Source organism: Taudactylus pleione, unplaced genomic scaffold, assembly GCF_031769625.1.
Source record: "Taudactylus pleione unplaced genomic scaffold, aTauple2 ptg001678l, whole genome shotgun sequence".
Taxonomy (NCBI): Eukaryota; Metazoa; Chordata; class Amphibia; order Anura; family Myobatrachidae; genus Taudactylus; species Taudactylus pleione.
Window position 1 is genome coordinate 281062 of NW_028286075.1, and position 26098 is coordinate 307159.

A 26098-nucleotide genomic window follows, 5' to 3' on the forward strand; every position below is an offset into this window, starting at 1 on the left:
ATGACAATAAGGACACTATGTAGCTGTATGTACACACAGAGAGACATGTACAGCTATGTAATGGCAATAAGGACGCTATGTAGCTGTATGTACACACAGAGAGAGACATGTACAGCTATATAATGACAATAAGGACGCTATGTAGCTGTATGTACACAGAGAGACATGTACAGCTATGTAATGACAATAAGGACGCTATGTAGCTGTATGTACACACAGAGAGACATGTACAGCTATGTAATGACAATAAGGACACTATGTAGCTGTATGTACACACAGAGAGACATGTACAGCTATGTAATGACAATAAGGACGCTATGTAGCTGTATATACACACAGAGAGACATGTACAGCTATGTAATGACAATAAGGACGCTATATGTAGCTGTATATACACAGAGAGACATGTACAGCTATGTAATGACAATAAGGACGCTATGTAGCTGTATATACACAGAGAGACATGTACAGCTATGTAATGACAATAAGGACGCTATGTAGCTGTATATACACAGAGAGACATGTACAGCTATGTAATGACAATAAGGACGCTATGTAGCTGTATGTACACAGAGACACATGTACAGGTATGTAATGACAATAAGGACGCTATGTAGCTGTATGTACACAGAGAGACATGTACAGCTAAGTAATGACAATAAGGACACTATGTAGCTGTATATACACAGAGAGACATGTACAGCTATGTAATGACAATAAGGACGCTATGTAGCTGTATGTACACAGAGAGACATGTACAGCTATGTAATGACAATAAGGACGCTATGTAGCTGTATATACGCACAGAGAGAGACATGTACAGCTATATAATGACAATAAGGACGCTATGTAGCTGTATGTACACAGAGAGACATGTACAGCTATGTAATGACAATAAGGACGCTATGTAGCTGTATATACGCACAGAGAGAGACATGTACAGCTATGTAATGACAATAAGGACGCTATGTAGCTGTATGTACATAGAGAGAGACATGTACAGCTATGTAATGACAATAAGGACACTATGTAGCTGTATGTACACACAGAGAGACATGTACATCTATGTAATGACAATAAGGACGCTATGTAGCTGTATGTACACACAGAGAGACATGTACAGCTATGTAATGACAATAAGGACGCTATGTAGCTGTATGTACACAGAGAGACATGTACAGCTATGTAATGACAATAAGGACGCTATGTAGCTGTATGTACACAGAGAGACATGTACAGCTATGTAATGACAATAAGGACGCTATGTAGCTGTATGTACACACAGAGAGACATGTACAGCTATGTAATGACAATAAGGACACTATGTAGCTGTATGTACACACAGAGAGACATGTACAGCTATGTAATGACAATAAGGGCGCTATGTAGCTGTATATACACAGAGAGACATGTACAGCTATGTAATGACAATAAGGACGCTATGTAGCTGTATATACACAGAGAGACATGTACAGCTATGTAATGACAATAAGGACGCTATGTAGCTGTATATACACAGGGAGACATGTACAGCTATGTAATGACAATAAGGACACTATGTAGCTGTATGTACACACAGAGAGACATGTACAGCTATGTAATGACAATAAGGACGCTATTTAGCTGTATATACACAGAGAGACATGTACAGCTATGTAATGACAATAAGGACGCTATGTAGCTGTATGTACACACAGAGAGACATGTACAGCTATATAATGACAATAAGGACGCTATGTAGCTGTATATACACACAGAGAGACATGTACAGCTATGTAATGACAATAAGGACGCTATGTAGCTGTATGTACACAGAGAGACATGTACAGCTATGTAATGACAATAAGGACGCTATGTAGCTGTATGTACACAGAGAGACATGTACAGTTATGTAATGACAATAAGGTCGCTATGTAGCTGTATGTACACACAGAGAGAGACATGTACAGCTATATAATGACAATAAGGACGCTATGTAGCTGTATGTACACAGAGAGACATGTACAGCTATGTAATGACAATAAGGACGCTATGTAGCTGTATGTACACACAGAGAGACATGTACAGCTATGTAATGACAATAAGGACGCTATGTAGCTGTATGTACACAGAGAGACATGTACAGCTATGTAATGACAATAAGGACGCTATGTAGCTGTATGTACACACAGAGAGACATGTACAGCTATGTAATGACAATAAGGACGCTATGTAGCTGTATATACACACAGAGAGACATGTACAGCTATGTAATGACAATAAGGACACTATGTAGCTGTATGTACACACAGAGAGACATGTACAGCTATGTAATGACAATAAGGACGCTATGTAGCTGTATGTACACAGAGAGACATGTACAGCTATGTAATGACAATAAGGACGCTATGTAGCTGTATGTACACAGAGAGACATGTACAGCTATGTAATGACAATAAGGACGCTATGTAGCTGTATATACACAGAGAGAGACATGTACAGCTATGTAATGACAATAAGGACGCTATGTAGCTGTATGTACACAGAGAGACATGTACAGCTATGTAATGACAATAAGGGCGCTATGTAGCTGTATGTACACACAGAGAGAGACATGTACAGCTATGTAATGACAATAAGGACGCTATGTAGCTGTATGTACACAGAGAGACATGTACAGCTATGTAATGACAATATGGACGCTATGTAGCTGTATGTACACACAGAGAGACATGTACAGCTATGTAATGACAATAAGGACGCTATGTAGCTGTATGTACACACAGAGAGACATGTACAGCTATGTAATGACAATAAGGACGCTATGTAGCTGTATATACACAGAGAGACATGTACAGCTATGTAATGACAATAAGGACGCTATGTAGCTGTATGTACACACAGAGAGACATGTACAGCTATATAATGACAATAAGGACGCTATGTAGCTGTATGTACACACAGAGAGACATGTACAGCTTTATAATGACAATAAGGACGCTATGTAGCTGTATGTACACAGAGAGACATGTACAGCTATGTAATGACAATAAGGACGCTACGTAGCTGTATATACACAGAGAGAGACATGTACAGCTATGTAATGACAATAAGGACGCTATGTAGCTGTATGTACACACACAGAGAGACATGTACAGCTATATAATGACAATAAGGACGCTATGTAGCTGTATGTACACAGAGAGACATGTACAGCTATGTAATGACAATAAGGACGCTATGTAGCTGTATGTACACACAGAGAGACATGTACAGCTATATAATGACAATAAGGACGCTATGTAGCTGTATATACACACAGAGAGACATGTACAGCTATGTAATGACAATAAGGACGCTATGTAGCTGTATGTACACAGAGAGACATGTACAGGTATGTAATGACAATAAGGACGCTATGTAGCTGTATGTACACAGAGAGACATGTACAGCAATGTAATGACAATAAGGACGCTATGTAGCTGTATATACACAGAGAGACATGTACAGCTATGTAATGACAATAAGTACGCTATGTAGCTGTATGTACACACAGAGAGACATGTACAGCTATGTAATGACAATAAGGACACTATGTAGCTGTATGTACACACAGAGAGACATGTACAGCTATGTAATGACAATAAGGATGCTATGTAGCTGTATGTACAGAGAGAGACATGTACAGCTATGTAATGACAATAAGGGCGCTATGTAGCTGTATGTACACAGAGAGACATGTACAGCTATGTAATGACAATAAGGACGCTATGTAGCTGTATATACACACAGAGAGACATGTACAGCTATGTAATGACAATAAGGACACTATGTAGCTGTATGTACACACAGAGAGACATGTACAGCTATGTAATGGCAATAAGGACGCTATATGTAGCTGTATGTACACACAGAGAGACATGTACAGCTATATAATGACAATAAGGACGCTATGTAGCTGTATGTACACAGAGAGACATGTACAGCTAAGTAATGACAATAAGGACGCTATGTAGCTGTATATACGCACAGAGAGAGACATGTACAGCTATGTAATGACAATAAGGACGCTATGTAGCTGTATGTACACAGAGAGAGACATGTACAGCTATGTAATGAAAATAAGGACACTATGTAGCTGTATGTACACACAGAGAGACATGTACAGCTATGTAATGACAATAAGGACGCTATGTAGCTGTATGTACACACAGAGAGACATGTACAGCTATGTAATGACAATAAGGACGCTATGTAGCTGTATGTACACACAGAGAGACATGTACAGCTATGTAATGACAATAAGGACGCTATGTAGCTGTATGTACACAGAGAGACATGTACAGCTATGTAATGACAATAAGGACGCTATGTAGCTGTATGTACACACAGAGAGACATGTACAGCTATGTAATGACAATAAGGACGCTATGTAGCTGTATATACACAGAGAGACATGTACAGCTATGTAATGACAATAAGGACGCTATGTAGCTGTATATACACAGAGAGACATGTACAGCTATGTAATGACAATAAGGACGCTATGTAGCTGTATATACACACAGAGAGACATGTACAGCTATGTAATGACAATAAGGACGCTATGTAGCTGTATGTACACAGAGAGACATGTACAGCTATGTAATGACAATAAGGACACTATGTAGCTGTATGTACACACAGAGAGACATGTACAGCTATGTAATGACAATAAGGACGCTATGTAGCTGTATATACACAGAGAGACATGTACAGCTATGTAATGACAATAAGGACGCTATGTAGCTGTATATACACACAGAGAGACATGTACAGCTATGTAATGACAATAAGGACGCTATGTAGCTGTATGTACACAGAGAGACATGTACAGCTATGTAATGACAATAAGGACGCTATGTAGCTGTGTATACACACAGAGAGACATGTACAGCTATGTAATGACAATAAGGACGCTATGTAGCTGTATGTACACAGAGAGACATGTACAGCTATGTAATGACAATAAGGACGCTATGTAGCTGTATGTACACAGAGAGACATGTACAGCTATGTAATGACAATAAGGACGCTATGTAGCTGTATATACACACAGAGAGAGACATGTACAGCTATGTAATGACAATAAGGACGCTATGTAGCTGTATATACACAGAGAGACATGTACAGCTATGTAATGACAATAAGAACGCTATGTAGCTGTATGTACACACAGAGAGACATGTACAGCTATGTAATGACAATAAGGACGCTATGTAGCTGTATGTACACAGAGAGACATGTACAGCTATGTAATGACAATAAGGACGCTATGTAGCTGTATGTACACACAGAGAGACATGTACAGCTATGTAATGACAATAAGGACGCTATGTAGCTGTATATACACAGAGAGACATGTACAGCTATGTAATGACAATAAGGACGCTATGTAGCTGTATATACACACAGAGAGACATGTACAGCTATGTAATGACAATAAGGACGCTATGTAGCTGTATGTACACAGAGAGACATGTACAGCTATGTAATGACAATAAGGACGCTATGTAGCTGTGTATACACACAGAGAGACATGTACAGCTATGTAATGACAATAAGGACGCTATGTAGCTGTATGTACACAGAGAGACATGTACAGCTATGTAATGACAATAAGGACGCTATGTAGCTGTATGTACACAGAGAGACATGTACAGCTATGTAATGACAATAAGGACGCTATGTAGCTGTATATACACACAGAGAGAGACATGTACAGCTATGTAATGACAATAAGGACACTATGTAGCTGTATATACACAGAGAGACATGTACAGCTATGTAATGACAATAAGGACGCTATGTAGCTGTATGTACACACAGAGAGACATGTACAGCTATGTAATGACAATAAGGACGCTATGTAGCTGTATGTACACAGAGAGACATGTACAGCTATGTAATGACAATAAGGACGCTATGTAGCTGTATGTACACACAGAGAGACATGTACAGCTATGTAATGACAATAAGGACGCTATGTAGCTGTATGTACACAGAGAGACAAGTACAGCTATGTAATGACAATAAGGACGCTATGTAGCTGTATGTACACAGAGAGACATGTACAGCTATGTAATGACAATAAGGACGCTATGTAGCTGTATATACACACAGAGAGAGACATGTACAGCTATGTAATGACAATAAGGACGCTATGTAGCTGTATATACACAGAGAGACATGTACAGCTATGTAATGACAATAAGGACGCTATGTAGCTGTATGTACACACAGAGAGACATGTACAGCTATGTAATGACAATAAGGACGCTATGTAGCTGTACACACACAGAGAGACATGTACAGCTATGTAATGACAATAAGGACGCTATGTAGCTGTATGTACACACAGAGAGACATGTACAGCCATGTAATGACAATAAGGACACTATGTAGCTGTATGTACACAGAGAGACAAGTACAGCTATGTAATGACAATAAGGACACTATGTAGCTGTATGTACACAGAGAGACATGTACAGCTATGTAATGACAATAAGGACGCTATGTAGCTGTATGTACACACAGAGAGACATGTACAGCTATATAATGACAATAAGGACGCTATGTAGCTGTATGTACACACAGAGAGACATGTACAGCTATGTAATGACAATAAGGACGCTATGTAGCTGTATGTACACACAGAGAGACATGTACAGCTATGTAATGACAATAAGGACGCTATGTAGCTGTATGTACACAGAGAGACATGTACAGCTATGTAATGACAATAAGGACGCTATGTAGCTGTATGTACACATTTATCCCCAGCAGAAGTATGTGTTGGGGCACAATTATCCCCATCAGAAGTATGTGTTGGGGCACATTTATCCCCATCAGAGGTTTGTGGTGGGGCACATTTATCCCCATCAGAAGTATGTGTTGGGGCACATTTATCCCCATCAGAGGTATGTGTTGGGGCACATTTATCCCCATCAGAGGTATGTGTTGGGGCACATTTATCCCCATCAGAGGTATGTGTTGGGGCACATTTATTCCCATCAGAGGTATGTGTTGGGGCACATTTATCCCCATCAGAAGTATGTGTTGGGGCACATTTATTCCCGTCAGAGGTATGTGTTGGGGCACATTTATCTGCATCAGACGTATGTGTTGGGGCACATTTATCCCCAGCAGAGGTATGTGTTGGGGCACATTTATCCCCAGCAGAGGTATGTGTTGGGGCTCATTTTTCCCCAGCAGAGGTATGTGTTGGGGCACATTTATTCCCAGCAGAGGTATGTGTTGGGGCACATTTATCCCCATCAGAGGTATGTGTTGGGCCACATTTATTCCCATCAGAGGTATGTGTTGGGGCACATTTATTCCCATCAGAGGTATGTGTTGGGGCACATTTATCTGCATCAGAGGTATGTGTTGTGGCACATCTATCCCCATCAGAGGTATGTGTTGGGGCACATTTATCCCCATCAGAGGTATGTGTTGGGGCACATTTATCCCCATCAGAGGTATGTGTTGGGGCACATTTATTCCCATCAGAGGTATGTGTTGGGCCACATTTATTCTCATCACAGGTTTGTGTTTGGGCACATTTATTCCCATCAGAGATTTGTGTTGGGGCACATTTATTCCCATGAGAGGTTTGTGTTGGGGCACATTTATTCCCAGCAGAGGTTTGTGTTGGGGCACATTTATTCCCATCAGAGCTATGTGTTGGGGCACATTTAGGACCTCATTCAGAGTCGGTCGTTGCGGCCGCTCGGTCGTACGCCACCGATGTTCGCTAAACTGCACATACGTAAAACTCGCAATGCGCGTGCGCAAACTACCTATTACGATCAGAAATTGCTCTCTCCTTGAACACAGCCAGGTCGTTAGTTTGAGTGACAGGATGAGGCGTTTGTGGGTGGTAACAGGGGAAGGTGGTTGTGAACGGGGGAGTGGAGATCCGAACGCAGGCGTGCCTGACTATGCAAACAGCGTTTTATGGGAGTGCATAATTAACAAAGTAGTGTCATAGCACATGTGACATGGGAGGTTTTACACTGACTAGATCGCAGTGCTTAAGAGAGGGTATGGTCAACCTTAATCTCTATGAGCAGCTCCGATGGTTCACAATGGTCTCGATTAATCCTTATATGCCCGGAGATGACGTGTATTGTGAACGAGAAGGGGGCATATTTTTAGTCTTACGGCCGCATCCTCCCCTCGCTCGTTCAGCTAACGATCCCATCTTAACGACGCAACTTGCGAGCGCTTCATTTGCATATCCGGCCCCTTTTACCTTACGACCGTGCGGCTGCAACGACCGACTCTGAATGATGTCCTTATTCCCATCAGAGGTATGTGTTGGGGCACATTTATCTGCATCAGAGGTATGTGTTGGGGCACATTTATCCCCAGCAGAGGTATGTGTTGGGGCACATTTATCCGCATCAGAGGTATGTGTTGGGGCACATTTATCCCCATCAGAGGTATGTGTTGGGGCACATTTATCCCCATCAGAGGTATGTGTTGGGGCACATTTATCCCCATCAGAGGTATGTGTTGGGGCACATTTATCCCCAGCAGAGGTATGTGTTGGGGCACATTTATCCCCAGCAGAGGTATGTGTTGGGGCACATTTATCCCCAGCAGAGATATGTGTTGGGGCACAATTATCCCCAGCAGAGGTATGTGTTGGGGCACATTTATCCCCAGCAGAGGTATGTGTTGGGGCACATTTATCCCCATCAGAGGTATGTGTTGGGGCACATTTATCCGCATCAGAGGTATGTGTTGGGGCACATTTGTCCCAAGCAGAGGTATTTGTTGGGGCACATTTATCCCCATCAGAAGTATGTGTTGGGGCACATTTGTCCCAAGCAGAGGTATTTGTTGGGGCACATTTATCCCCATCAGAAGTATGTGTTGGGGCACACTTGTCCCAAGCAGAGGTATGTGTTGGGGCACATTTATCCCAAGCAGAGGTATGTGTTGGGGCACATTTATCCGCATCAGAGGTATGTGTTGGGGCACATTTGTTCCAAGGAAAGGTATGTGTTGGGGCACATTTATCCCCATCAGAGGTATGTGTTGGGGCACATTTATTCCCATCAGAGGTATGTGTTGGGGCACATTTATCCCCATCAGAGGTATGTGTTGGGGCACATTTATTCCCAGCAGAGTTATGTGTTGGGGCACATTTATTCCCAGCAGAGGTATGTGTTGGGGCACATTTATCCGCATCAGAGGTACGTGTTGGGGCACATTTATTCCCATCAGAGGTACGTGTTGGGGCACATTTATCCCCATCAGAGGTATGTGTTGGGGCACATTTATCCCCATCAGAGGTATGTGTTGGGGCACATTTATCCCCATCAGAGGTATGTGTTGGGGCACATTTATCCCCATCAGAGGTATGTGTTGGGGCACATTTATCCCTATCAGAGGTATGTGTTGGGGCACATTTATTCCCATCAGAGGTATGTGTTGGGGCACATTTATCCCCAGCAGAGGTATGTGTTGGGGCACATTTATCCCCATCAGAGGTATGTGTTGGGGCACATTTATCCCCATCAGAGGTATGTGTTGGGGCACATTTATCCCCAGCAGAGGTATGTGTTGGGGCACATTTATCTGCATCAGAGGTAAGTGTTGGGGCACATTTATTCCCATCAGAGGTATGTGTTGGGGCACATTTATCCGCATCAGAGGTATGTGTTGGGGAACATTTTTTCCCATCAGAGGTATGTGTTAGGGCACATTTATCCCCAGCAGAGGTATGTGTTGGGGCACATTTATCCCCAGCAGAGGTATGTGTTGGGGCACATTTATTCCCAGCAGAGGTATGTGTTGGGGCACATTTATCCCCATCAGAGGTATGTGTTGGGGCACATTTATCCCCATCAGAGGTATGTGTTGGGGCACATTTATCCCCATCAGAGGTATGTGTTGGGGCACATTTATCCCCATCAGAGGTATGTGTTGGGGCACATTTATCCCCATCAGAGGTATGTGTTGGGGCACATTTATTCCCATCAGAGGTATGTGTTGGGGCACATTAATTCCCATCAGAGGTTTGTGTTGGGGCACATTTATTCCCATCAGATGTTTGTGTTGGGGCACATTTATTCCCATGAGAGGTTTGTGTTGGGGCACATTTATTCCCAGCAGAGGTTTGTGTTGGGGCACATTTATTCCCATCAGAGCTATGTGTTGGGGCACATTTAGGACCTCATTCAGAGTCGGTCGTTGCGGCCGCTCGGTTGTACGCCACCGATGGTCGCTAAACTGCACATACGTAAAACTCGCAATGCGCGTGCGCAAACTACCTATTACGATCAGAAATTGCTCTCTCATTGAACACAGCCAGGTCGTTAGTTTGAGTGACAGGATGAGGCGTTTGTGGGTGGTAACAGGGGAAGGTGGTTGTGAACGGGGGAGTGGAGATCCGAACGCAGGCGTGCCTGACTATGCAAACAGCGTTTTATGGGAGTGCATAATTAACAAAGTAGTGTCATAGCACATGTGACATGGGAGGTTTTACACTGACTAGATCGCAGTGCTTAAGAGAGGGTATGGTCAACCTTAATCTCTACGAGCAGCTCCGATGGTTCACAATGGTCTCGATTAATCCTTATATGCCCGGAGATGACGTGTATTGTGAACGAGAAGGGGGCATATTTTTAGTCTTACGGCCGCATCCTCCCCTTGCTCGTTCAGCTAACGATCCCATCTTAACGACGCAACTTGCGAGCGCTTCATTTGCATATCCGGCCCCTTTTACCTTACGACCGTGCGGCTGCAACGACCGACTCTGAATGATGTCCTTATTCCCATCAGAGGTATGTGTTGGGGCACATTTATCTGCATCAGAGGTATGTGTTGGGGCACATTTATCCCCATCAGAGGTATGTGTTGGGGCACATTTATCCGCATCAGAGGTATGTGTTGGGGCACATTTATCCCCATCAGAGGTATGTGTTGGGGCACATTTATCCCCATCAGAGGTATGTGTTGGGGCACATTTATCCCCATCAGAGGTATGTGTTGGGGCACATTTATCCCCATCAGAGGTATGTGTTGGGGCACATTTATCCCCATCAGAGGTATGTGTTGGGGCACATTTATCCCCATCAGAGGTATGTGTTGGGGCACATTTATCCCCATCAGAGGTATGTGTTGGGGCACATTTCTCCCCAGCAGAGGTATGTGTTGGGGCACATTTATCCCCAGCAGAGGTATTTGTTGGGGCACATTTATCCCCATCAGAAGTATGTGTTGGGGCACACTTGTCCCAAGCAGAGGTATGTGATGGGGCACATTTATTCCCAGTAGAGGTATGTGTTGGGGCACATTTATTCCCATCAGAAGTATGTGTTGGGGCACACTTGTCCCAAGCAGAGGTATGTGTTGGGGCACATTTATTCCCAGTAGAGGTATGTGTTGGGGCACATTTATCCCCATCAGAAGTATGTGTTGGGGCACACTTGTCCCAAGCAGAGGTATGTGTTGGGGCACATTTATTCCCAGTAGAGGTATGTGTTGGGGCACATTTATTCCCAGCAGAGGTACGTGTTGGGGCACATTTATCCGCATCAGAGGTACGTGTTGGGGCACATTTATTCCCATCAGAGGTACGTGTTGGGGCACATTTATCCCCATCAGAAGTATGTGTTGGGGCACACTTGTCCCAAGCAGAGGTATGTGTTGGGGCACATTTATTCCCAGTAGAGGTATGTGTTGGGGCACATTTATTCCCATCAGAGGTATGTGTTGGGGCACATTTATCCCCATCAGAAGTATGTGTTGGGGCACATTTATTCCCGTCAGAGGTATGTGTTGGGGCACATTTATCTGCATCAGACGTATGTGTTGGGGCACATTTATCCCCAGCAGAGGTATGTGTTGGGGCACATTTATCCCCAGCAGAGGTATGTGTTGGGGCTCATTTTTCCCCAGCAGAGGTATGTGTTGGGGCACATTTATTCCCAGCAGAGGTATGTGTTGGGGCACATTTATCCCCATCAGAGGTATGTGTTGGGCCACATTTATTCCCATCAGAGGTATGTGTTGGGGCACATTTATTCCCATCAGAGGTATGTGTTGGGGCACATTTATCTGCATCAGAGGTATGTGTTGTGGCACATCTATCCCCATCAGAGGTATGTGTTGGGGCACATTTATCCCCATCAGAGGTATGTGTTGGGGCACATTTATCCCCATCAGAGGTATGTGTTGGGGCACATTTATTCCCATCAGAGGTATGTGTTGGGCCACATTTATTCTCATCACAGGTTTGTGTTTGGGCACATTTATTCCCATCAGAGATTTGTGTTGGGGCACATTTATTCCCATGAGAGGTTTGTGTTGGGGCACATTTATTCCCAGCAGAGGTTTGTGTTGGGGCACATTTATTCCCATCAGAGCTATGTGTTGGGGCACATTTAGGACCTCATTCAGAGTCGGTCGTTGCGGCCGCTCGGTCGTACGCCACCGATGTTCGCTAAACTGCACATACGTAAAACTCGCAATGCGCGTGCGCAAACTACCTATTACGATCAGAAATTGCTCTCTCCTTGAACACAGCCAGGTCGTTAGTTTGAGTGACAGGATGAGGCGTTTGTGGGTGGTAACAGGGGAAGGTGGTTGTGAACGGGGGAGTGGAGATCCGAACGCAGGCGTGCCTGACTATGCAAACAGCGTTTTATGGGAGTGCATAATTAACAAAGTAGTGTCATAGCACATGTGACATGGGAGGTTTTACACTGACTAGATCGCAGTGCTTAAGAGAGGGTATGGTCAACCTTAATCTCTATGAGCAGCTCCGATGGTTCACAATGGTCTCGATTAATCCTTATATGCCCGGAGATGACGTGTATTGTGAACGAGAAGGGGGCATATTTTTAGTCTTACGGCCGCATCCTCCCCTCGCTCGTTCAGCTAACGATCCCATCTTAACGACGCAACTTGCGAGCGCTTCATTTGCATATCCGGCCCCTTTTACCTTACGACCGTGCGGCTGCAACGACCGACTCTGAATGATGTCCTTATTCCCATCAGAGGTATGTGTTGGGGCACATTTATCTGCATCAGAGGTATGTGTTGGGGCACATTTATCCCCAGCAGAGGTATGTGTTGGGGCACATTTATCCGCATCAGAGGTATGTGTTGGGGCACATTTATCCCCATCAGAGGTATGTGTTGGGGCACATTTATCCCCATCAGAGGTATGTGTTGGGGCACATTTATCCCCATCAGAGGTATGTGTTGGGGCACATTTATCCCCAGCAGAGGTATGTGTTGGGGCACATTTATCCCCAGCAGAGGTATGTGTTGGGGCACATTTATCCCCAGCAGAGATATGTGTTGGGGCACAATTATCCCCAGCAGAGGTATGTGTTGGGGCACATTTATCCCCAGCAGAGGTATGTGTTGGGGCACATTTATCCCCATCAGAGGTATGTGTTGGGGCACATTTATCCGCATCAGAGGTATGTGTTGGGGCACATTTGTCCCAAGCAGAGGTATTTGTTGGGGCACATTTATCCCCATCAGAAGTATGTGTTGGGGCACATTTGTCCCAAGCAGAGGTATTTGTTGGGGCACATTTATCCCCATCAGAAGTATGTGTTGGGGCACACTTGTCCCAAGCAGAGGTATGTGTTGGGGCACATTTATCCCAAGCAGAGGTATGTGTTGGGGCACATTTGTTCCAAGGAAAGGTATGTGTTGGGGCACATTTATCCCCATCAGAGGTATGTGTTGGGGCACATTTATTCCCATCAGAGGTATGTGTTGGGGCACATTTATCCCCATCAGAGGTATGTGTTGGGGCACATTTATTCCCAGCAGAGTTATGTGTTGGGGCACATTTATTCCCAGCAGAGGTATGTGTTGGGGCACATTTATCCGCATCAGAGGTATGTGTTGGGGCACATTTATTCCCATCAGAGGTACGTGTTGGGGCACATTTATCCCCATCAGAGGTATGTGTTGGGGCACATTTATCCCCATCAGAGGTATGTGTTGGGGCACATTTATCCCCATCAGAGGTATGTGTTGGGGCACATTTATCCCCATCAGAGGTATGTGTTGGGGCACATTTATCCCTATCAGAGGTATGTGTTGGGGCACATTTATTCCCATCAGAGGTATGTGTTGGGGCACATTTATCCCCAGCAGAGGTATGTGTTGGGGCACATTTATCCCCATCAGAGGTATGTGTTGGGGCACATTTATCCCCATCAGAGGTATGTGTTGGGGCACATTTATCCCCAGCAGAGGTATGTGTTGGGGCACATTTATCTGCATCAGAGGTAAGTGTTGGGGCACATTTATTCCCATCAGAGGTATGTGTTGGGGCACATTTATCCGCATCAGAGGTATGTGTTGGGGAACATTTTTTCCCATCAGAGGTATGTGTTAGGGCACATTTATCCCCAGCAGAGGTATGTGTTGGGGTACATTTATCCCCAGCAGAGGTATGTGTTGGGGCACATTTATTCCCAGCAGAGGTATGTGTTGGGGCACATTTATCCCCATCAGAGGTATGTGTTGGGGCACATTTATCCCCATCAGAGGTATGTGTTGGGGCACATTTATCCCCATCAGAGGTATGTGTTGGGGCACATTTATCCCCATCAGAGGTATGTGTTGGGGCACATTTATCCCCATCAGAGGTATGTGTTGGGGCACATTTATTCCCATCAGAGGTATGTGTTGGGGCACATTTATTCCCATCAGAGGTTTGTGTTGGGGCACATTTATTCCCATCAGATGTTTGTGTTGGGGCACATTTATTCCCATGAGAGGTTTGTGTTGGGGCACATTTATTCCCAGCAGAGGTTTGTGTTGGGGCACATTTATTCCCATCAGAGCTATGTGTTGGGGCACATTTAGGACCTCATTCAGAGTCGGTCGTTGCGGCCGCTCGGTTGTACGCCACCGATGGTCGCTAAACTGCACATACGTAAAACTCGCAATGCGCGTGCGCAAACTACCTATTACGATCAGAAATTGCTCTCTCATTGAACACAGCCAGGTCGTTAGTTTGAGTGACAGGATGAGGCGTTTGTGGGTGGTAACAGGGGAAGGTGGTTGTGAACGGGGGAGTGGAGATCCGAACGCAGGCGTGCCTGACTATGGAAACAGCGTTTTATGGGAGTGCATAATTAACAAAGTAGTGTCATAGCACATGTGACATGGGAGGTTTTACACTGACTAGATCGCAGTGCTTAAGAGAGGGTATGGTCAACCTTAATCTCTACGAGCAGCTCCGATGGTTCACAATGGTCTCGATTAATCCTTATATGCCCGGAGATGACGTGTATTGTGAACGAGAAGGGGGCATATTTTTAGTCTTACGGCCGCATCCTCCCCTCGCTCGTTCAGCTAACGATCCCATCTTAACGACGCAACTTGCGAGCGCTTCATTTGCATATCCGGCCCCTTTTACCTTACGACCGTGCGGCTGCAACGACCGACTCTGAATGATGTCCTTATTCCCATCAGAGGTATGTGTTGGGGCACATTTATCTGCATCAGAGGTATGTGTTGGGGCACATTTATCCCCAGCAGAGGTATGTGTTGGGGCACATTTATCCGCATCAGAGGTATGTGTTGGGGCACATTTATCCCCATCAGAGGTATGTGTTGGGGCACATTTATCCCCATCAGAGGTATGTGTTGGGGCACATTTATCCCCATCAGAGGTATGTGTTGGGGCACATTTATCCCCAGCAGAGGTATGTGTTGGGGCACATTTATCCCCAGCAGAGGTATGTGTTGGGGCACATTTATCCCCAGCAGAGATATGTGTTGGGGCACAATTATCCCCAGCAGAGGTATGTGTTGGGGCACATTTATCCCCAGCAGAGGTATGTGTTGGGGCACATTTATCCCCATCAGAGGTATGTGTTGGGGCACATTTATTCCCATCAGAGGTATGTGTTGGGGCACATTTATCCCCAGCAGAGGTATGTGTTGGGGCACATTTATCCCCATCAGAGGTATGTGTTGGGGCACATTTATCCCCATCAGAGGTATGTGTTGGGGCACATTTATCCCCAGCAGAGGTATGTGTTGGGGCACATTTATCTGCATCAGAGGTAAGTGTTGGGGCACATTTATTCCCATCAGAGGTATGTGTTGGGGCACATTTATCCGCATCAGAGGTATGTGTTGGGGAACATTTTTTCCCATCAGAGGTATGTGTTAGGGCACATTTATCCCCAGCAGAGGTATGTGTTGGGGCACATTTATCCCCAGCAGAGGTATGTGTTGGGGCACATTTATTCCCAGCAGAGGTATGTGTTGGGGCACATTTATCCCCATCAGAGGTATGTGTTGGGGCACATTTATCCCCATCAGAGGTATGTGTTGGGGCACATTTATCCCCATCAGAGGTATGTGTTGGGGCACATTTATCCCCATCAGAGGTATGTGTTGGGGCACATTTATTCCCATCAGAGGTATGTGTTGGGGCACATTTATTCCCATCAGAGGTTTGTGTTGGGGCACATTTATTCCCATCAGAGGTTTGTGTTGGGGCACATTTATTCCCATGAGAGGTTTGTGTTGGGGCACATTTATTCCCAGCAGAGGTTTGTGTTGGGGAACATTTATTCCCATCAGAGCTATGTGTTGGGGCACATTTAGGACCTCATTCAGAGTCGGTCGTTGCGGCCGCTCGGTTGTACGCCACCGATGGTCGCTAAACTGCACATACGTAAAACTCGCAATGCGCGTGCGCAAACTACCTATTACGATCAGAAATTGCTCTCTCATTGAACACAGCCAGGTCGTTAGTTTGAGTGACAGGATGAGGCGTTTGTGGGTGGTAACAGGGGAAGGTGGTTGTGAACGGGGGAGTGGAGATCCGAACGCAGGCGTGCCTGACTATGCAAACAGCGTTTTATGGGAGTGCATAATTAACAAAGTAGTGTCATAGCACATGTGACATGGGAGGTTTTACACTGACTAGATCGCAGTGCTTAAGAGAGGGTATGGTCAACCTTAATCTCTACGAGCAGCTCCGATGGTTCACAATGGTCTCGATTAATCCTTATATGCCCGGAGATGACGTGTATTGTGAACGAGAAGGGGGCATATTTTTAGTCTTACGGCCGCATCCTCCCCTCGCTCGTTCAGCTAACGATCCCTTCTTAAAGACGCAACTTGCGAGCGCTTCATTTGCATATCCGGCCCCTTTTACCTTACGACCGTGCGGCTGCAACGACCGACTCTGAATGATGTCCTTATTCCCATCAGAGGTATGTGTTGGGGCACATTTATCTGCATCAGAGGTATGTGTTGGGGCACATTTATCCCCATCAGAGGTATGTGTTGGGGCACATTTATCCGCATCAGAGGTATGTGTTGGGGCACATTTATCCCCATCAGAGGTATGTGTTGGGGCACATTTATCCCCATCAGAGGTATGTGTTGGGGCACATTTATCCCCATCAGAGGTATGTGTTGGGGCACATTTATCCCCATCAGAGGTATGTGTTGGGGCACATTTATCCCCATCAGAGGTATGTGTTGGGGCACATTTATCCCCATCAGAGGTATGTGTTGGGGCACATTTATCCCCAGCAGAGGTATGTGTTGGGGCACATTTATCCCCATCAGAGGTATGTGTTGGGGCACATTTCTCCCCAGCAGAGGTATGTGTTGGGGCACATTTATCCCCAGCAGAGGTATTTGTTGGGGCACATTTATCCCCATCAGAAGTATGTGTTGGGGCACACTTGTCCCAAGCAGAGGTATGTGATGGGGCACATTTATTCCCAGTAGAGGTATGTGTTGGGGCACATTTATTCCCATCAGAAGTATGTGTTGGGGCACACTTGTCCCAAGCAGAGGTATGTGTTGGGGCACATTTATTCCCAGTAGAGGTATGTGTTGGGGCACATTTATCCCCATCAGAAGTATGTGTTGGGGCACACTTGTCCCAAGCAGAGGTATGTGTTGGGGCACATTTATTCCCAGTAGAGGTATGTGTTGGGGCACATTTATTCCCAGCAGAGGTACGTGTTGGGGCACATTTATCCGCATCAGAGGTACGTGTTGGGGCACATTTATTCCCATCAGAGGTACGTGTTGGGGCACATTTATCCCCATCAGAGGTACGTGTTGGGGCACATTTATTCCCATCAGAGGTACGTGTTGGGGCACATTTATCCCCATCAGAGGTACGTGTTGGGGCACATTTATCCCCATCAGTGGTAGGTGTTGGGGCACATTAATCCCCAGCAGAGGTATGTGTTGGGGCACATTTATCCGCATCTGAGGTATGTGTTGGGGCACATTTATTCCAATCAAGGTATGTGTTGGGGCACATTTATCCCCATCAGAGGTATGTGTTGGGGCACATTTATCTGCATCAGAGGTATGTGTTGGGGCACATTTATTCCCATCAGAGGTATGTGTTGGGGCACATTTATCCGCATCAGAGGTATGTGTTGGGGCACATTTATCCCCATCAGAGGTATGTGTTGGGGCACATTTATCCCCATCAGAGGTATGTGTTGGGGCACATTTATCCCCATCAGAGGTATGTGTTGGGGCACATTTATCCCCAGCAGAGGTATGTGTTGGGGCACATTTATCCCCAGCAGAGGTATGTGTTGGGGCATATTTATCCCCAACAGAGGTATGTGTTGGGGCACATTTATCTGCATCAGAGGTATGTGTTGGGGCACATTTATCCCCATCAGAGGTATGTGTTGGGGCATATTTATCCCCAACAGAGGTATGTGTTGGGGCACATTTATCTGCATCAGAGGTATGTGTTGGGGCACTTTTATCTGCATCAGAGGTATGTGTTGGTATTGCAGTGTGAGCTGTTTTGGCCCAATGCTGGAAACAATCCTGCCCTCCACCCATACTAAAGTATTTCATAAGGTTAATTTTCATTTCTTAATCGAGAAAGATAAATGGCCTTATTCTACGGGTGGTAGGGTGCTAAATGTATCTATAAACCATCTATGTCTGATCCTTTGCAGTTTAGTTTGTGTGATATCTATAATTGAGGAGGTTTTTTTCTCTTTTTACTGTGCTATATCTGTTTTCAATTATATTGTTTCATTCTGTCAAATTGTTTTTTAATATTGTATTAGTTATGTACCATTCTGTGTGTATTTTGTTATTTGTTGTTTATATTCCTTTCAATGTTTCCGTTCCCTCCATCTTTGCTTTTTTAACTTTTTGTTCCCTTATTTTGAAAATTTTCAATAAACATTATTGATAAAAAGAAAAGATATTATTTGCCAAGTGACATAGAACTGCAGTATTTGGACAAAAGCGTGACAGTATCTGTACTGTGATGACCAGCTACAACGACGCGTATTATATCTACAGACAGTGATAATAAAGCATCCTGTGCCTTCGGTCGGCATTGGCCATATGCGCCTGTGATGTAAGGAAGGTGCGAATAACACAGCAGCACTAACGCCTTTTACTATTTGTGCTACGGTTACTGAATCGCAGTGTAAATGAAACAATTCTAACAAGAAAAAATGTGCATTAATGCTGCTCTCATATGTACTAAGAGAAAGAAGATGACGATGGGCGTCAGGAAACGACAGAGAAAGCCGGATTGGAATAGTTTGATAACGTTAATATTAGTGGCGAATGTAGATACAGAAGAAACAAGTAGTTCCTTTCAAATCATTGATATATTCTTTAAGCCCATTGAATAATGTTGTAGGAATCAGAGCAGATGCTGACATTGCACTTACCTTGGGAGGAATCTTTACATCTATATTAATGTCGCTTGTTTTAAATGCAAATCTACTGAGTGAAGATCCATTCATTCTGAGGGAACAGTCTAAGACAAGGACATACAATTAGCACACAGCGAAAATCTCCCGAACCGTCCGTACAAGAAAACTAAATAATGTAAATATCCCCCCAAAGCTGCTATAAAAGGACATCACAATCTTGTGGGTATGTTGGGGGTGCAACCCAAATAAAATCTCTTAAAAGTGAACTCATAGGGGGAAGTGTAATGGCCTCCAATTTTGAAAAACAGCCCTATGTAATAGAATGAGACTAGCGACAAGGCCTCCAGATATCCGCCAGAATCGGCCTCCGCTGGATAGAAGTCACAGGGCCTGATTCAGAGCCGGACGCGACGCCCTGAACGAGCGCTTGCTCTGAATCAGGGCGTTTTTGATTTTTTTGTGTGCGGCCTCCTGGCTGCTCGCATAGCTGTGGGTGACCACCCACAGCTATTGCGAGCGGCCAGGACCATCGGGCTTGCGACGAGACCCTTGTGGTAAGGTCCCGGGCCGCATGCCCCAGAGAGCTTCTGGCTCTAATAGAGCTGGAAGCTCTCCCACTGACATCACTGGTGATGTTAGTGGGGCCGCCCCCAAACGCCAGGCGTTCCTTCGGGAACGCCTCCGTTTAGCCAGCTGCCCCCCCTGCCCACCTACCAAACGGGGTGAGCTGTCAATCACCATCGACAGCACGCCCCCTTTGGTGCGAGACCCGGAGCGACGGAGTTATGAGTTGAGGACAGGGATGTGCTGACCTGTCACCCTTAGGGTCAGTTATGTGGTGAGGATAGGGATGTGCTGACCTGTCATCCTTAGTGTCAGTTATGTGGTGAGGACAGAGATGTGCTGACCTGTCATCCTTAGGGTCAGTTATGTGGTGAGGACAGGGATGTGCTGACCTGTCATCCTTAGGCTCAGTTATGTGGTGAGGACAGGGATGTGCTGACCTGTCATCCTTAGGGTCAGTTATGTGGTGAGGACAGGGATGTGCTGACCTGTCATCCTTGGGGTCAGTTATGTGGTGAGGACAGGGATGTGCTGACCTGTCATCCTTAGGGTCAGTTATGTGGTGAGGACAGGGATGTGCTGACCTGTCATCCTTAGGGTCAGTTATGTGGTGAGGACAGGGATGTGCTGACCTGTCATCCTTAGGGTCAGTTATGTGGTGAGGACAGGGATGTGCTGACCTGTCATCCTTAGGCTCAGTTATGTGGTGAGGACAGGGATGTGCTGACCTGTCATCCTTAGGCTCAGTTATGTGGTGAGGACAGGGATGTGCTGACCTGTCACCCTTAGGGTCAGTTATGTGGTGAGGACGGGGATGTGCTGACCTGTCATCCTTAGGGTCAGTTATGTGGTGGGGACAGGGATGTGCTGACCTGTCACCCTTAGGGTCAGTTATGTGGTGAGGACAGGGATGTGCTGACCTGTCACCCTTAGGGTCAGTTATGTGGTGAGGACAGGGATGTGCTGACCTGTCATCCTTAGGCTCAGTTATGTGGTGAGGACAGGGATGTGCTGACCTGTCATCCTTAGGGTCAGTTATGTGGTGAGGACAGGGATGTGCTGACCTGTCATCCTTAGGCTCAGTTATGTGGTGAGGACAGGGATGTGCTGACCTGTCATCCTTAGGGTCAGTTATGTGGTGAGGACGGGGATGTGCTGACCTGTCATCCTTAGTGTCAGTTATGTGGTGAGGACAGGGATGTGCTGATCTGTCATCCTTAGGGTCAGTTATGTGGTGGGGACAGGGATGTGCTGACCTGTCATCCTTAGGGTCAGTTATGTGGTGAGGACGGGGATGTGCTGACCTGTCATCCTTAGTGTCAGTTATGTGGTGAGGACAGGGATGTACTGACCTGTCACCCTTAGGGTCAGTTATGTGGTGGGGAACAGGGATGTGCTGACCTGTCATCCTTAGGGTCAGTTATGTGGTGAGGACAGGGATGTGCTGACCTGTCATCCTTAGGGTCAGTTATGTGGTGAGGACAGGGATGTGCTGACCTGTCACCCTTAGGGTCAGTTATGTGGTGGGGAACAGGGATGTGCTGACCTGTCACCCTTAGGGTCAGTTATGTGGTGGGGAACAGGGATGTGCTGACCTGTCACCCTTAGGGTCAGTTATGTGGTGAGGACAGGGATGTGCTGACCTGTCACCCTTAGTGTCAGTTATGTGGTGAGGACGGGGATGTGCTGACCTGTCATCCTTAGTGTCAGTTATGTGGTGAGGACAGGGATGTGCTGTTATCCTTAGGGTCAGTTATGTGGTGGGGACAGGGATGTGCTGACCTGTCACCCTTAGTGTCAGTTATGTGGTGAGGACGGGGATGTGCTGACCTGTCATCCTTAGTGTCAGTTATGTGGTGAGGACAGGGATGTGCTGTTATCCTTAGGGTCAGTTATGTGGTGGGGACAGGGATGTGCTGACCTGTCATCCTTAGGGTCAGTTATATGGTGAGGACAGGGATGTGCTGACCTGTCACCCTTAGGGTCAGTTATGTGGTGAGGACGGGGATGTGCTGACCTGTCATCCTTAGTGTCAGTTATGTGGTGAGGACAGGGATGTGCTGACCTGTCATCCTTAGTGTCAGTTATATGGTGAGGACAGGGATGTGCTGACCTGTCACCCTTAGTGTCAGTTATGTGGTGAGGACGGGGATGTGCTGACCTGTCATCCTTAGTGTCAGTTATGTGGTGAGGACAGGGATGTGCTGTTATCCTTAGGGTCAGTTATGTGGTGGGGACAGGGATGTGCTGACCTGTCATCCTTAGGGTCAGTTATATGGTGAGGACAGGGATGTGCTGACCTGTCACCCTTAGTGTCAGTTATGGGTGAGGACAGGGATGTGCTGATCTGTCATCCTTAGGGTCAGTTATGTGGTGGTGACAGGGATGTGCTGATCTGTCATCCTTAGGGTCAGTTATGTGGTGAGGACAGGGATGTGCTGTTATCCTTAGGGTCAGTTATGTGGTGGGGACAGGGATGTGCTGACCTGTCATCCTTAGGGTCAGTTATGTGGTGAGGACAGGGATGTGCTGACCTGTCACCCTTAGGGTCAGTTATATGGTGAGGACGGGAATGTGCTGACCAGTTATCCTTAGGGTCAGTTATGTGGTGAGGACAGGGATGTGCTGACCTGTCATCCTTAGGGTCAGTTATGTGGTGAGGACAGGGATGTGCTGACCTGTTATCCTTAGGGTCAGTTATGTGGTGGGGACAGGGATGTGCTGACCTGTCATCCTTAGGGTCAGTTATGTGGTGAGGACAGGAATGTGCTGACCTGTCATCCTTAGGCTCGGTTATGTGGTGGGGACAGGTTTGCACATCTGTTTGTCCTCATGTACATTACATTCACCATAAATAATTTGATTTGGTGCTGGACCAACAACCTGAGGCACCCCTGCAAGTGTCCCGTGGCACCCCAGGGTGCAACAGCGCACAGTTTGGGAACCACTGGTCTAAGCAATCTCTGACCTGCCACAAATCGCTGAAACTCACTGCGGATGTAAATGCTATGCCTAAAAATCTTCTCCTTTTACATCAGATGACTAAAAAAAAAACTATCAAATGCCTGAAATCTTACTGTGATTCACGAATTCGCAACCTATTGCATTTCCCCCACAGTACTAAAATGGAAAATACATGGAGCATGTCAGAGCATACATCACGCCAACTCTGAAAAACAACTATATTACAATACCAACATTTTAAGCTGTACGTTATGTGCAACGAGCGTTACAATTAAAGAAAGCATAATAAAATATAGTAGTGATATTAATAATTAATAATAGATATAATAATAATAATAATGTTAATAGTCCTTTTGGACTGACTTGTGGAGGTGGGCTGGAGATTTTTATGTCTCCGATATTAAATCTATAGTGGGGTGTCCACAGCACCTCAATATTCACAACCTGTTATCAGTACTTGCCCTGACTGGCCCTAGTGCGATTCCTCAGCGTCCTTCCTTGCCCTGACTGTCTTTAGGACCTCTGCCCCACCGGTCCCAAGAACTGTTGGGGAATCCTGGCAGCTCCCGGGCTGGAACGGAGTGTCGATGGAGAGACTCCGAAGATCTGAGTACCAATGACGTCTGGGCCAAGCTGGAGCCACCAGCAGGACAGTGCCTCCGTCTTGTTCGAACGTCCGAAGAACTCAAGGAAGAAGGGAGACTGGAGGGAAGAGGTACGCAAACTGGAAAGTCCACTACACTGACAATGCGTCTACAAAGGCTGCTTCGGGGTCTCTTGTTCTGGACCTGTACACTGGCGGTTGTGATTGTGTCGGGAGGCCATGAGGTCCATCTCTGGAAGGCCGAACTGTTCGCTAGGAGTTGAAACACCTCTTGGTGAAGAGACCATTCCCCGGTATGCACGTCGTGATGGCTGAGGAAGTCTGCTTCCCAAACTGAGAACTCCCGGAATGAATACTGCCGATATGGCCGGGATGTGACCCTTGGCCCATGTCAGAATGCGTGACACTTCTGTCATTGCTGCCTGACTTCAAGTACCCCCTTGATGATAGATGTAAGCCACTGTTGTGGCATTGTAGGACTGAACCTGTACAGGTTCTCCGTGAAGTATGCGCTGGGCCAGGTTGAGGGCCCTGAAGACAGCTCGAAGTTCCAATATGTTGATTGGCTGGATTGATTCGACCGCTGTCCAACGGTCCTGAAAGGGGTACAGACTGGTCACTGCGCCCCAGCCCCGGAGACTGGCGTCCGGTGTTAGGATTACCCAGTCCGGGATCCAAAAGGGGCTCCCTTGGTTCGATGAGATGTCTGTAGTCGCCAAGATGGAGACAGACGCACATCTGGAGAGAGCACTATCGACTGAGCTTTGATCCAATGGGGTAGCCCGTTCAACCAGGATAAGATCAGCATTTACAAAGGCCTGGAATGGAACGTAGCATATTCCACCAGGTCGAAGGTGGACACCATGGATCCCAAAAATGCATTGCTGAGTGATCGATACTCGGCGACTGTGGAGACATCTGCGCTCTCTTAGTTGAAGTGTGGAGATCTTGTCTGATGTCAGAAAGATTTTCTGAGAATCCATGGCGGTGAAGCAAGTCTGGGGATCCTGCTAGGAGCAGGAGGTCGTCCAGATATTGTAACAGTCAGATACCCTGACCACCTAGGTGGGCCGCCATGATAACCGTAATTTTTGTAAACACCCTGTGGATAGTCCAAAGGGCAGAGCCTGAAATTGAAGTGTTGCTGTAGTATAGCAAACCGGAGATACCGCTGATGTAAGGGCGCTATAGGTACCTGTAGGTAAGCATCCTGAATATCCAGAGATACCATGAAGTCCCCAGGCTCCATAGCTAGGATGAAGGAACGTAGGGTTTCCCATCCTGAACCTGGGTACCCTGAGAAATTTGTTCAGGGATTTGAGGTTGAGGATAGGCCGATGAGACCCATCCGGCTTCTGAACCAGAAAGAGAGTAGAATAATAACCAGTAACTCGCTGAGATAGCAGGACTGGGACAATTACCCCTGCTTGCAGCTAGGGCTATATAGCTTTCTGGATTTGTAAGGCCTGGGCCTGTGTAGAAAGACTGGTGGGGAGGCCGTCTGAGAAATGAGAGGGCATACCTGTAAGAGACCACTTCTTTTACCCAAGCATCCATGGTGGTTTGACACCAGCACTGTGCGAACCGAAAAAGTCAGCCTGCCACTCTGGGATATCCCAGAGGGAGGCCCATCCCGTCAGGCTGAGGGTTTATCCTCAGGTTTTGAAGCAGGGCGTCTGCTGTTCCAGGTCTGCTTGGTACTGGGTTTGGCGGCCCTAGTGGAAGCCGACTGCCTAGGAAAGAATTGAGCTTTAGGCTTTCCCTGAGGATGAAAGGACTTAAGTGATGTAGTCCGAGACCTAGCAGAAGTAGTTGTTGAAGGCAGAAATGCAGTTTTTGATGCTGCCAACATGGTTACAATCTTGTCAAGGTCTGGGCCAAACAAGATCTCCCCATTGTAGGGTAATAGTTCTAGGCCTTTCTTGGAATCCGCATCTGCCTTCTATGAGGGTAGCCACAGGGTACGGCGGGCAGACAGAGCTGCGGCCGAAACTCTGGAGGTTAGGAGATTGGCATCCAGTGTCGCTTCACTAATATAGGAAGCTGCATCAATTATGTGAGCAGCAAAAGACATCTGAAACCTAGAAGCATCTGAGGGAAAATAGTCTTCAAGTGCGTCAGCCCAGCTCTCTATAGCTTTTGCAATAGCTATGATTGGACGGGCAACAGCCCCTGAAAGAGAGTTATCAATTTCAGGCAAGCTTCCATTGTCCTATCCGTAGGATCCTTCAAGGAAGTAACTGTAGGAATAGGCAACGTAGCG

At 46.1% G+C, this 26098-nt stretch overlaps 1 protein-coding gene across 1 annotated transcript in view; it reads right to left on the bottom strand.

Annotated features, from left to right (window-relative positions):
- Nucleotides 1-26098, bottom strand: part of LOC148439591 (terminal uridylyltransferase 4-like) — a gene marked incomplete at its 3' end in the record, with an annotated part of 394965 nt that overhangs the window by 242387 nt on the left and 126480 nt on the right. The window contains exon 6 of the mRNA XM_088464538.1: nt 19719-19807. Coding sequence (XP_088320664.1) covers nt 19719-19807 — 89 coding nt within the window. The remainder of the gene's footprint in view (nt 1-19718; nt 19808-26098) is intronic.